Source organism: Vanessa tameamea, chromosome 25 (genome assembly GCF_037043105.1).
Source record: "Vanessa tameamea isolate UH-Manoa-2023 chromosome 25, ilVanTame1 primary haplotype, whole genome shotgun sequence".
Classification (NCBI taxonomy): domain Eukaryota; kingdom Metazoa; phylum Arthropoda; class Insecta; order Lepidoptera; family Nymphalidae; genus Vanessa; species Vanessa tameamea.
This window is the reverse complement of record NC_087333.1, coordinates 922,168-936,745: the sequence shown is the minus strand read 5'-3', so window position 1 is coordinate 936,745 and position 14,578 is coordinate 922,168. Positions and strand designations below refer to the sequence as shown.

At 32.1% G+C, this 14,578-nt stretch overlaps 1 protein-coding gene across 3 annotated transcripts in view; it reads right to left on the bottom strand.

Moving 5' to 3' along the window:
* Stma (stambha A) overlaps positions 1–14,578 on the bottom strand; it is a 32,471-nt gene that overhangs the window by 11,267 nt on the left and 6,626 nt on the right. Inside the window, exon 1 of one of the 3 annotated variants that reach the window (XM_026638690.2) lies at positions 2,401–2,581. The exons of the other annotated variants lie outside the window; for them this stretch is intronic. Within the exon in view, the coding sequence (XP_026494475.1) occupies positions 2,401–2,458 (58 nt within the window). The 5' untranslated portion in view covers positions 2,459–2,581. Of the gene's footprint in view, positions 1–2,400; positions 2,582–14,578 lie in introns of those variants that run through there. 3 annotated transcript variants of the gene reach the window in all.

The following is a 14,578-nucleotide window of genomic DNA, read 5'->3' as shown; positions in this document are numbered from 1 at the left end:
CATATTATGACCGATTCACATTATTTTCATCCAATAAACCAACAAGTTAATCCAGCACAGTGTTGATTGGTTCATATCGCCTATACTAGCCAATTCATAAGCTGTTGACGGTGTTGTTGCTGTGCAGTCAACAGCAACGGCAACCAAGTCATTAGTCTGAATCTATGTACTCATTCAAGTGTAGGTTTACATCATTCCAAGGACAGTTCGAACCCTGGAAAGAAAGCTACTGAAACAATATGAACCGGGCTTTTAATTTATTAACAATGACCTGAAAAATACAATTTCGTAGAACAGTTTCAGAAAAGTAGCTTGTAACAAGACAATTTACGTCAACTGTGATGCTGCACTGATAAAGGGCACAGTCATAGAATAATTATCGATACCGCACGAGAAATGATTGTAATCAACAGAAGAAACCTTAATCTAGCAGAGACTACCGCTCATACTGGCTGGAGTTTTTGAAAGAGAGTCTTTAAAAAAGTACCTATATAGTGTTTTGTTTGATAATGTTCGTATTTTTTGTTAGAATACCTTAAATTGTAATATGACAGTTAGCCTCCAATACGGTGTTACGTCATAGGATGTCATAATTAATTATATCACATTATTATATACTTATAAAATTATTGTTATAATTAGTTGTTTAATCATTTGTTAAACTTTAATTAATACTATTTTATTTGGCACACTATTTAAGACTGGCACAAATACGTAATTCTTTTTTTAAAAAAGATTGATCTGTCACAAGAAATAATGAGATGATTACGAATTATTTAAAAATATATTCGTGGGAGAATTATTACAAAACGTGATTTAATTTGTCCTCTTAAGATGACAACTTCTGAAATTACAATAGATAAACGTTTACTGATACACACACATTCACAACAGACAAAATTATTGAAAGTAATACGAAATATTTTGTCTCGCTCTATACATACTAGTCTACGACTATTTAAAACAACCCACACTTATATAAATTATTATCTTATATAAAAATTAATATCACATCTATTTATTACCGTTCGAATGATACGGTTAAATTGTTTGATCAGGTATATTTAATCAGGTGGAAATTTCATTATAAATAAATTATATTTATTGCGTATCGATACCGGTCAATCGAGATAATGTTATTAGTTTTATGGTGTTTTATTCGTAATAACAATCCTTACTAAGTCTACAAATGCGGTTGAGAATTTGTTTGTGGTTCAAAATGTGCAATGAATTTTCGTGCATGTGTTATGTTATGTGTTACGGGAATGTATAGAGTAAAGAATGAGTACATAAGAGGAAGTTTGGAAGTGGCACCGGTAACCGAGAAGTTATGTGGAAGGCGACTGTCCTGGTATGGGCATGTTATGCGGAGGAATGAGGAACATACTGTGAGGAAGGTCTTGAGCATGAACGTGGATGGATATAGAGGCAGGAGACGCCCAATGAAAAGATGGATGGATTTTGTGAAAGATGATATGGCTAGAAATAATGTTACTTGTGAGATGACGTCAGTAGAGAAGTATGGAAGAAGAAGACATGCTGCGCCGACCGCAAGTAAATTGGGATAAGGGCAGGAGGATGATGATGATGTGCTATGAGCTGGGGATGTTTTATGGGCTCATTATTATCATGACAAAATGTACATGAGCGAAACCGAGTGCATAAACTTGTATTATGCAGAATAACTATCTATAAGTCTGATTAAAATGACTACTTGCTTAAAGCAAAGTAAAGTTTAGAAAACTCCAGTAAAATAGCAAATTCTCTGTTAAAAAAATATATTTAATGTCTTTGACTAGTATCTGTATTATTTGACAGTTCATCAATCTATAATAATTATTACTCGATAACTTCTAATATTGTATACAAACTAATATTCGTATTTATAATATCTATAAGTATTTATTATCTGTGACTTTTGTATGATGGCATATTTACGAAATTTCCAAACATGGATCCAAAAAAACACGAGAATTATGTATATAATTTTAGTTTTATTAATGGTAAAAACATTATTTTTCGAAACAATAAAATTTTAATCTAAATTATTATGTAAACGAAACTTTAACAATTACGAATCTTCAATCCTCTACGTTCACAGTAAGTTAAAAAGTAAAACTTACGAAATTATAGCACCGACAGTAAGAGATTGTGTATGAGTTGAATTTGAAAAATACTCATAAGTAGTAGCTTTTTTTTATAAAGATATAAATATGCACACACAGTTAATATTATCGTAATTAATTTCAATTTCATGTCAAACATATTCCAAATGTCATGTCATGTCCACGTTGAGTTTCAACAATACAAAGGTAACAAGACTTAAAGTAAAACATGCAACACCCTGTATAATTTAGGTGATTCCCCCTGACGAATCATAGATCTACAAACTAGACTTACATGCCATATAAATCGTTCGGCTTACGAAGAAACATGTCCGATGGGCGATCTTACGCATCCTTAAGATCACTGATTTTATCACAATTCCATATCATTGATCACATCAAATACACTTCGATGAACTTATTCAAACACTTGTTGAGTCATATACGTTTATTATTAATTCATATCGATTTTATTTTCACTTCAATTAAAACAATTTACTTTTAAGTTAAATTAATTTTGCAACTGAAACACCAATATATTATTAAATATTTTAATCAGTTACAAATAGGAATTTGCAACACCAGCTTGTTTATTATACTTATATCGTTTTTAATAACATAAATAACATTATATAATACTGTTATTTATGTTATTAAAAACGATATAAATTATATTATTTAATAATTATAATATCCATTTAATTTTCGAATTAAAGTTAAATTTTAATTAATTTTATATGATTATGATGACGTAGACATCTCTCACATACAAACATATAATTTAACAATTTTATTTTATTGATATTTCTACAAACATGAATACTAACTAACATAATTTCGTCCAACTACTTTCAGTAAATCGTGATTTAAATTTTTAATATTAAACTTATATAATATTCAATATTTTTTTACAATAGAATTACAATATTGTGATAAAGTCTAAGACATGATAAGTGGTCACCTCTGATCTCTAGCCTCTGCTAAGTTACGAGAATTACGTTTCCTTAATAGGTATAAATCCCATATCCCTCGTGTAAGTAATAACATTATTCAACCAAACCTTCATATCTAAACAGCACTAGAATATTCAACGGCAGAACACAAACTGGGTAGTAAATAAATGTAGAGCCATATTTATACTTTAACTTTGGGAATCAAAAGCTATTGACAAAAACACGTGTTAAGTTTTTAACGTATATTTTTTTTAAAGTATCTTTGTAATATATGGGACACTTGAAAAACGAACAAGGATTCCTTCCATAACTTCGCACATGGACAATTGTACTACAAGAAGTAGAAACGAGTTCTAAAATAATCAATGCATAATTAATAGATTTAAGTAAATTGGAAGCGGCACTACAACAGTCCACCTCATTAGTCTAGTGCGTAGCTTTTAAAACTGCCGGTTCCGAAGTCCTAGGTCAAAGGTTAGATCGGACCAATGAAGCATTATTGGATTTCCCTGTTAAGGAATTCTCAGTAGCATCCCGGACGTGTGGAAGATGGCAGAATTAACTGGTCATACTCGTATAACTCGTGTTTCGGAAAACGTGTAAGACTCTGAACTCTTTGGTTACGATGTAACCATTGTTGTTCCATCGGGTTATGTGAGGGAAAAAATGTTTTTCACACAAGTTTGTGCAATATAACACCCGCGTTTTCTTTTTGTTTTATAATATATTTAGGCGGTCTGGCAAAAGGGCCACCTGATAGTAAGTAATCACCACCGCCCATAGGCATTGGCGCCGAAATATGAAACATTGCTTAAAACAGCAACGCGCCACCAAACTTGCGAACTAATGTTATGTCCACTTACCCTTCAAAAATAATACTCAGTATTGCTGTTTGAAGGGCTGTTGCTGTTGCTTAGTTTAGTATTTTATTTTTTATTGCAGTATAAAAAATTCTAAGTAATCTATTTTATCTAACATCTAATTGTTGTATTGATTTGAAATATAAAAACGTATGCATAACTCAGTTGACAATATAATTTTTTTTCGATAGCGTGTTGATCTTGTGAAAACAAAATTGTAACTCTCCAATGGCTACTGATACGGCGCTAGAATATTGAGTCATTTCATTTGTTAAAACAGATAAAATGAGATATTAACAAAATCATACGTTTTCGTATTGATTTTTTTTTTTGCATATAATTTAATTTATCTTTATGAATTAAAAATATGTATCACAATGAATGAGAGACTGTGAGGGCTGTTTCGATGCATCTTAAAAGATTTTACAAACATAATATGTTAAATTGTATACTTGCCGTTAAGTTTAATCAATTTTAAGTTTATCTTGTAAACGTTACATGGAAAAAATTTGCACTATAATTCGACCTGAATATGTTGTGTAACGACGATACACACCGAACTTCAAAGCTATTGAAATAAACGTATTAATTTATTTAAACACTTGACAAATATTAAGCGAAAACATACAATCATTAAAAAATATCACTTCAATACATGATTTCTCTCCAGTCGTCGCTTTATTGGCAAATATATATTTTATGAGAATTATTAATATTAATAAATATTAATAAACTATTTACACGATCAAATGTTATATATGACAATTTAACACACCAACACTTTTAATTGATTCTGATCGAGATTAATTTAAACCTACAGATAAAACAATAGTTTTGTAATTGTATATATACACTTGTACTACACTTTTAATAGAAATATAAAACCCACAATATCGTAAGACACGTCCAATCCGCGCGATGTTCTTGAGTGTACAAGCTATGATAACAATTATATTGATAACATATTAAGACAAGACGAGTCGGTTATGCGTGATTGGTTCCGCGAGATTGGTTCCGCGATCCACTTAACTTGTGAAGTGAAATAATTCACTTCACCACACGTTCTAAAAACAATAACAACAACGGAATATTATTACACTTGACAGAAAAAAATGATTTTTACTTATTTTTTTTTATCTCAATTAGTATAATAAATGCGAAAGTACGTTTGTTTGTCATGCTTTCACGTCTTAACTACTCAACCTAACATCGTAAAATTTAGCAACACATCAGAATTACAGAAAAGTTAACTAGAAACTGAGACCCCCCCCCTTCTTCTTGCGTGGAGCTATAATTATAATAAATTTTATTTTATTTAACAAATTTTATTTTATTTAACAAATTTTATTTTATTTAACTGAAATAACTTTGTATTTCAAATGTTGGAAAAGAGTAACTACTGATTTTCTTGCCGGGTCTTCTCGGTAGTTTCTACATTCCGGAACGGTGGTAGCTTTACTTTTAATACATTTCTATAAAATGACGTCTCAAAAGAGCTTGTAATAACCTACTTCAATAAAGACTATATTGAGTTTAAATCGGATGTGTAGTTCATTTCTTTAGTACCTTTTTCACTCAATAGCTTTTACTAATGAGCTCATCGTGTAACAAAAGTGATACCTTTAAAAGGATTCGTTGTTGACGTCATCAGCTTTTCATGACTGTGCGGTAAACACTTCAAAATTAAACAATTGAGAAAACTTTGTAAGCAGCGAACTATATAACTAAAACTTAATATTTTATTTATGTATTTAGAACTAGCTACCCGTCCCGGCACGAGTAGTAAGTCTACATAAAACAATATAAAAATAATTAATTTTCTTTTTTTGGATTAGGTTTTTCACCAGTGTACGCAAATTTTATCATAATCCGATGCACAGCTTCGAAAACGAACACAAAATAAAGCGAAATGGATTCTCTATTGAATCTTTGATTGTATAAAGAAATAAATTTAATATTTTTATCGTAAATTCTTCGCCTTCGAAGTTACATCGTTCGATGATCGGACACATCAGGAACGCGTTCTCTCGGGAGCCGGATGTTATGATAAATAAATTAGATCTCATCTTCACGCTTCAAGCAAGCCAGTATACATATCATCAGAGTTTACACGCTTTCTTTAAGACCTCAATTCACAGTTTTATTTACCACAAGCATTTACTCCAAAATCTCTACGAAATCAAATTTGTAATGAATCGAAGCGATATTAGCATTGGAACTTTAATCCTCTACAAATGAACTAATGAGATAATAAATAATTATACGCTAAGAACTTTCACGCGTAGAGCGGACGGAACCCTAAAAAGTGTCAGCTTATCAATATTCGTCATAATCGCCCCGACACAGCGAAATCTTATAGTTTACACACTTGATACTATTTAAGATATTACAAAAATAGTACTAAACCGTTTCAATCAATACTCCTTGGTAACACGGAAAGTACTAAACTATCAAGCAACACGTGACAAAAGATTAATTTATGTCATGATAAAAAAGAAAATCATCTACGCTCAGACGCAAAACAATATTTAAAATATAAAGAACTCGTAAACGTCCTACGGCTCGGCAAAGGACTCTTAAGGAGAGGGGTTGTCTGTTCTACTTAAATTTTGTACCATGCTGTTCCGGATCGGATAAGTGGACACACATGTGGCAAAATTTTATCCAACACATGCGAGTTTAGTTACGATATTTACTTTAACCCACGAATTCAGGTTGACTTATAAACACAAATCGATCGCATGAAAACTTAAACTTCGGTTTAAAGACATTTATTTCTCATAAAGAACACAAAAGTTTACTTATAATGAGAAATTACAATAATTTTGCTTGAGGGTGCATTTAAAAGTCTGCCTTATGAATTATATACAGTAAAATAAAATGTTGCGGGTAGTTATGTTACACAAACATGTTTAGGTAGGGGTTACATTATCTTATAAATTATTTTGCACATATTCCATTACACGTTTTTTGAATATAGGAAAACTCTTGCTATTAATGATTAAGTCTGATAATTTATTATAAATTTCAACTCCTTCAAATAAAATGTTTTTCTTTCCATAGTTGGTTCTGGTTTTTGGAAGTTCTAGTTTATTACGTTTTCTAGTGTGGTATGTATGTGTTTTTTTATGAAAGTGTAATTGTGAATGTGTTTTATTTGTTATTATTTTTCTAATCAACATGCAGGTTTTTAAAGTGTATAATTGATTTATATTAAGAAATTTTGTTTTTTTGTATAATTCAACAAAATTTTAAATTTTGTATTTTTGTACAATTTTACTATCCAGATTTTCTATCAATCAGACCATTTTCTTAATATTCCCAAGACGTTAAAAGTGGCCTCATTGGTAGCAACCTATGCGCATCTTCCATTATACTAGATATTCCACATAAGCTAGAATGCGGCGTTAGTTCAATAGTGGAATTGACCTTATATAAACAGAGAGGATGAGACAATGTCCAAATTAAGTAAAACAAATATTTAAGAGGTGAAAACTTATCATTAAACGTTTTATCTACAGAATTGCCTTAAAAATACATAAAATTTACCAGGGTTATGCTGTTTTGTAGTAAAGAACCGAGCACTGGAATCGCTTCCTTCGTCTGATTTAATGTAACAGGAACCAATAGCCATACAAATAAAAATTCAATGAAATATGAGTAACAGCAATGAAATCTTAGGTCATGCTAAAACAAGTCTCGGATAAATTAAATAAAACTACATACAAAGCTAAAATTAACATAATTAACTTATCTTCGTTTGTTCATATTTGTTTAAATTTAAGTCGCCAGCTTTATGAACTAGATCATTACGTGTGATAATACATACCTGCAAAAAAAACTGTCCCGCCTATAATATAATTATATACAAAACGTAAACATTCATTACATAAGAATTAATTACAATAATGACTTAAACAAGTAGTAAGTAAACAAATTAAAAATTTAAAACGTGGTATGAATTCTAGCATGAATGCTCCGAATCTGACCACTGGACCTTCCTGTTACCAATTGACACGACACTACTACGACAAACTTTTGGACTGTACAGTAACAGTTTTTTATATAAATAGCAAAAGATGTAATTTGAAGAATTAACAATTCCTTACGTACCTAATGCTTCACAAACATTGGGAGATATTTAATTCAATTAAAACAATACTTAGTATTTCTGTTTGGCGGTAGAATACCTAATGCGCGGGTACCCAAGACGGCTTTGTAAATAAATAAATATTGGACAACATCACATACGTTACTCGGATCCCAATGTAAGTAGCTAAAGCACTTGTGTTATGGAAAATCAGAAGTAACGACGGTACCACAAATACCCAGACCCAAAGCAACATAGAAAACTAATGAACTTTTTCTACATCGACTCGACCGGGGCTCGAACCCGGGACCTCGGAGTGGCGTATCTATGAAAACCGGTGTATACACTACTCGACCACGGTGGTCGTCAGATCCTTGTAATGGTGTTATTCGTCTGATTTACGAGAGTCGAAAGTTACTAGATCTGTTTTTTCACGTTTTTCTAAACGAAATAAATTACAAATACAACTGCACTTAAAAATCTCAAGTGATGCTCGCTCGGAAATATACATCAAGTGTACTATGTCATCTTGACTCTTCTTCTTCACTTATCCAAGTTCCAGATGATATCCAATATGAATAAAATGTTATAATAAGCATATTATAGGTATTTAATTTATTTAAAGTTCCTAAGAACCTTCACGCACTGAAGTCAGATTACCCTAAAAAGTATCCTAGCTTATCAATATTCGACATCTCAGCTGACTCTTATTGCATAAATAGACATCTTACGTTACACCCAAATCAAAATATAGTTTCAGTAGGCTCTTTCAGATACTTTAGAAGATTATATTTTAAGTTACCACCGGTTCGAAATGTAAACTCGACCGACGAGAATTGGCAAAAAAATTATCAAATCAAAATCAAAATACTCTATATTGTACACCAATAAACACATACTTAATATAAACATATATAATGAAAATTAATCTTGAAGACTTGAGAAGACCTTAAAATATTAATGGATAGATTGATGGCAAACCAATAAAATCAACTTGAATAAAATAATTTTACTTAATATCAATAATACTAGACCATAAAGTAATTATTAATTTACAATTGATAACATTTATAAGTATTTCATTCTAATTAAATTTAATCATAATCTCTATAGTGATTTCACTCATCAAACGATTCGAACAGTCGAATTATTTACGAGTAATTCAGAAGCTACCATTGGTTGGATTAACGTTACGTTTCAGGATTAATAGCCAAGTAGGAAATGTCAACTCTCGATAAAAAAAAAAAAAACATAAATTACATACTTCTACAATCTGTATAACAAAATGAGGAATTAACATAATCGATTTTAATTTTATTCGATTTTATTTTTCGTATCGATTTCAAACTTAGCAAGCATATGCAATTCCGGATAACAAAACAAATGGCAAAAAACAAATCAAGATTATCTGACGAAAGCCAGGATGTAGTAGAGACCTTTGAGCATAATTGGTAAAAAACGAGTTTATAATTTTCTTAAAATATAACTGTCTATCAAACAATATACATAATTATTAAACGACCAATCTTAAACCAGAATAAGCTTGCCTTTTTGTGTTCTATCTGGTGTGTTTAAGCAGACAACTTGTAAGTAGGACTTTGTGCAAGCCCGTCTGGGTAGGTACTATCCACTCATCAAATATTCTCCCGCCAATACTTAGTATATTGATGTGTTCCGATTTGAAGAGTAAGTGAGCTAGCGGAACTACAGACACAAGGGACATAACATCTCAGTTTCCAAGGTTGATGGCGCATTGGTGATGCAAGGAATATTTGATGTAACGGCGCCACTATCTATAGGCCGCCTATCAAAGCCATAAAGAAAGACTATTATATATTTCATATTTTGATTCACTTCAGACCTGGAGACACGTTTAAGTTTAAACTAACGTAGTGTAGAGACCAATCACTAAGGTAATATGAATCTCATACATTACATTAACAGCCTGTAAATTTCCCATAGCTGGGCTAAGGCCTCCTCTCCCTTTGAGGAGATGGTTTGGAGCATATTCCACCACGCTGCTCCAATGCTGTTTGGTGGAATACACATGTGGCAGAATTTCATTGAAATTAGAGATATGCAGGTTTCCTCACGATGTTTTCCTTCACCGCCAAGCACGAGATGAATTATAAACACAAATTAAGCACATGAATATTCAGTGGTACTTGCTTGGGTTTGAACCCGAAATCATCGGTTAAGACGCACGCGTTCTAACCACTGGGCCATCTAGGCTCTCTAACCACTGGGCGATCTCATTATAGTTAAAATTAACGAAACATTTCGTAAAAGACTTTATACCTTCACTTCAAAAATTCATTCAATCGTAACATTATTAAACCCGACACTACCCGAAACTATATTTACAAAATTAGCTTGAAAGTTACCCAAGTATCAGCATGGGTTTTTTATTTATTTATTTTAGGCAGGTAGACGAGCTTATGGTTCTTTTGAAGAAACGCCAATAGCTAATACTGAAAGGAATATAGGTACCAAAACCTATTCTTGTACCGTCAATGTGAGACTTATATTATATACTAGCTGTGCCCGCGACTTCGTTCGCGTAGTTGTCGGAAACACTATCACGATTATCGTTTGATTGCTCACGTTGGTTTTTGTTATAATAATCGTCAATAAGATTTAATAATATGTTTTACAGTACTTTAGCGTAGATTATATTTTTAGTTTGATTTTCTTGTGGTAGAAGAACATACTGATTTTGCCCGCAACCCGATCTTGACAACGCGACATATAGTTGGCCGTGTGAAAAGCAGTCTTGACGTAAATCGATTCCTACGTGTTTAAATGTTTGGCCCTGTGATTTATTAATGGTTACGGCAAAAGATAACTTAATGGGAAATTGAATTCTTTTAAAATTAAAAGGTAAATCATTTGGAATCATTGGGATGCGAGGTATAAGCACTGTTTGACCAACTGCCGGACCAGTCAAAACTGTTGCAACGATCACGTTATTGCGAAGGAATTTTACTTGAAGGCGGGTCCCGTTACATAAATTTGGTGGTTTAAGATTTCTGAGTAAAACTATCGCAGCACCTATTTTTAACTTCAGGGTATGTGGTGGAAGGCCGCTCGGGTTTAAAGAATTGAGAAACTCTTGTGGGTAATGGACAGCATCTTCTTGATCCATTACATTATCAATAGATGTGTAGGTAGTTATATCGCCTGGAAGTTTGGTTAAAATTAGGTCGTTAATTTCGTCAACGCTACTATTTCTCGCCGCCAATATTGCCCTTTGACACATCCATTGGTAATCTTTATTTTCTATTTCGACGATATTAGGGTAAACTTTTGATATTAAGTCCTCTATGCTAGTCACTTTTTCTCCTAAATCGCGATCAATTTCAATTTTATTTTCAGAATGAGGTACTTTTCCATCTCCTATTAAAAGTAACTTTGAAGGAAAATTTGTACTTCCTCCCCCCAAATGTGCTCTCATATTCGTAGATAGTTTTAAGGTATGGACAAATTTCGGTGAACGGTGAACTTTTAAGGCAAGACCTTACAATGTCTGCTCTAGTTCCTCTTAAAATTACCGGTAAAGTTTGTCTAAATAAATTACCAACATCTGTGTTTTTATTGCTTATTGTTATACGGTCAATTATGACAACCCTTTTCTTAAACATAAAAGAAATATTGTACAATAGTGTCCGATTGCGAATATTTTTTTTGTTAACAATTCGATGCAGGTGTATCGACATCTGGATGTAAGACAAAAGAAAAAGTCAATTGTAAATAAATAAATCACAAACAAAATTCATACTCTGCCAAAACAAACAAAACGTTCAGGAAATGTAATAGTAAATCTGAATGACTTTTCTTTGTCTTGGATTAGGAGAAAAGTTCATGAATTGTAATACCTGACGGTAGACATGTTTGCTTAAACACTCAATTTTGATTCCAATTTTCTGTCATTATATAGGACCACTATGTACGTATAGGGTTTAAAAAAACATCAAGAAGTGTATTTATCGATAGACCAGATTTACAAATTTAGAGTATATCATATATTTACAAACCTACCTTGGCTGACACCGCCTCCAAAAATAACAATAATTTTAACTATAATATATTATCGTAATAACTTTGCTGACTTTTAAATAGTCTAAATATTTTTAATTTCATTTTACATAGTATAAATCTAAAAAATATTGTGATCATTGTTTGTTATTCATAGGTTTGTGTTAAGTTAGATTTAAAGTGGGTAGGTACATACTTATCTCCTTGCGTGGAAACACAGAACGTACCTACATATTGGTAAGTAGAATAATAAGCAATTATTTTTTACTTTTTAGAGCATATTACTTTTTTTCTCTTTTGAAGTCGGTTTTTTTTTTGTCAAAATTTTTGTTTCTAAAAGATTCGGCCGAGTATCGCTAACGTGCTCCTTAGAATTGTTCCGTTCCCTTCCGTACCGTTACTTTGTCAAGGATCCTATGCTCAGAACCTTACCAAACTTTCACCATAGTACCCTTGAAGTATATCCTTTATAATAAAAAAAGAATCATTAAAATTGGTTGGCACAATTTTGAGTTATTCACCTATTTATCGCGCACATACATAATGCACATTTAAGACTTATATCGTTTTCATAGGGATACCATCATCGTAACAGGATAAAATTAAAATGGGGCCCCACGGGAAGCACTACCTTTCAAACAAAAAAAAATTATCAAAATCCAGTGAAAAGTTATGAGGTAACAAACATATAAAAAAAAAATACAGACGAATTGATAACCTCCTCTTTTTTGAAGACGGTTGAAAACAAATAATATTAACTTAAACGTAATAAGATAAACAAACCGAACAATAAGAAGTTTAGATTGTTTCTCCTTTGGTGTTATTATTTCATAAGGTGATTATAGTACAACCGTGTTGAATATGCTTGAACGTAATAGAAATTACTTGAAATATTGAACCACTAATTTATTTGTGTAGTCATTTTAAACGATATTCACCTATTTGCTTATTTGTTTATTATATAATTTATTTTCTCAGTGATGATTAATCTGCATCGGTGAAAGTATCGCTCGCCATTTTGAACTTTTTTACGTGTGTAATGTAATTTTTATACCTTATTTATACTGTGAAACGTTTGAATTGTTTACTTGCAAAGTACGAAGGAATGTTCATTGAAATTTTATCTTATATCGTAAGTTAAAACTACAGCAGATTATGATTTAAATGTAATCGATTTTAAACGATAAAAAATAATGAGCAAATAAGCTAATAACAAAACCTAATTTTGATAAATAATTTAACTATTAAGAATGTTAATTTTTTTAAGTCGTTATGTGCATTGTTACTTCGCAGAACTACACCCGCGGGTGAGAGTGGCGAGCGCGGCGGCGGGGCTGACCCGCCTCCCCCTCATCCGCCGCCGCGCCCCGCCTGCTAGCACACTCTTAACAAATAGACGTATAGTGTCACGGACTTTTTTTTATTATTAAAAGAGGAATATATCTTTCATACACATTTTTTGAGTAACTTAAAACGTTTATGCTGCGCACGCATCGAAAGTCCATAAATGTGAATAATTTTCCCCGTTTTTGCAACATTTCTCACTGTCGCTGCGCTCCTATTGGTCGCAGCGTAATGTTATATAGCCTAAAGCCTTCCTCTATAAATGGACTATTCAACAAAAAAAGAATTTTTCAAATCGGACCAGTAGTTCCTGAGATTAGCGCGTTTAAACAAACAAACAAACAAACTCTTCCGCTTTATATATTAGTATAGATTTTGTACCCGTAAAGACATCAGGTATAACGTATCGGTATGGAGCGGTAGAATCACTAGTGAGAGTGTGGTACTGACGGAAACGATCCAGTACAAAATTCTACCCGCCTAAAATGCATCACTATCGCCTTTTGTTTCCTATGATTTAAATTCTACAATAAAATATTTTCTTTTTATAATAAAATTAATTTGTAATCAGGAACCCCTCCCAAATGAAGGCCTCTACCAAAGATTTGATTCGATTTTTTTCTCGGTCTTAAGCTATCTGGAATCATTTTGACCAAACAACTTTTATGTATATACGTGGAGTTATCTATTTTCATTGGTGTATTATGTATACGGTGATCATCGCAGGCTATTATGACGTTGACATTTATCGAGTAACCTAGTTATTAAAATAGGATATCCACGACGGAAACTTCGCCTCCGAAACACGACGCTAACGTGAGCTTTATACCTACATAATCGTTTCATATAATCATTTTTGAGTATTAAATACAAAACAACTTCAACTATTTATACATACCGACAAAAATAACAATATGGCGGCTAGAATCCGCCATATTCTAATTCTAGTGACGTCATTTAGTCTGAAGTCTTCACACCGTGTACGTAACAATATCTCATTAGTATAAATTAGTTGAGACATTTCGCTGACACATTCAGGTAGGGTACCTGCCTACATAATTTAAAAAGAACTTAAGTGTTTTTCAATGATCAGAGTCTTTTGTTTTATAATTAGTATTGATGTTAACACAAGATTTGGACAATAGGTCAGCTCTTTCATTATTCAGCGGCTATCCAACGGGAATATTGACT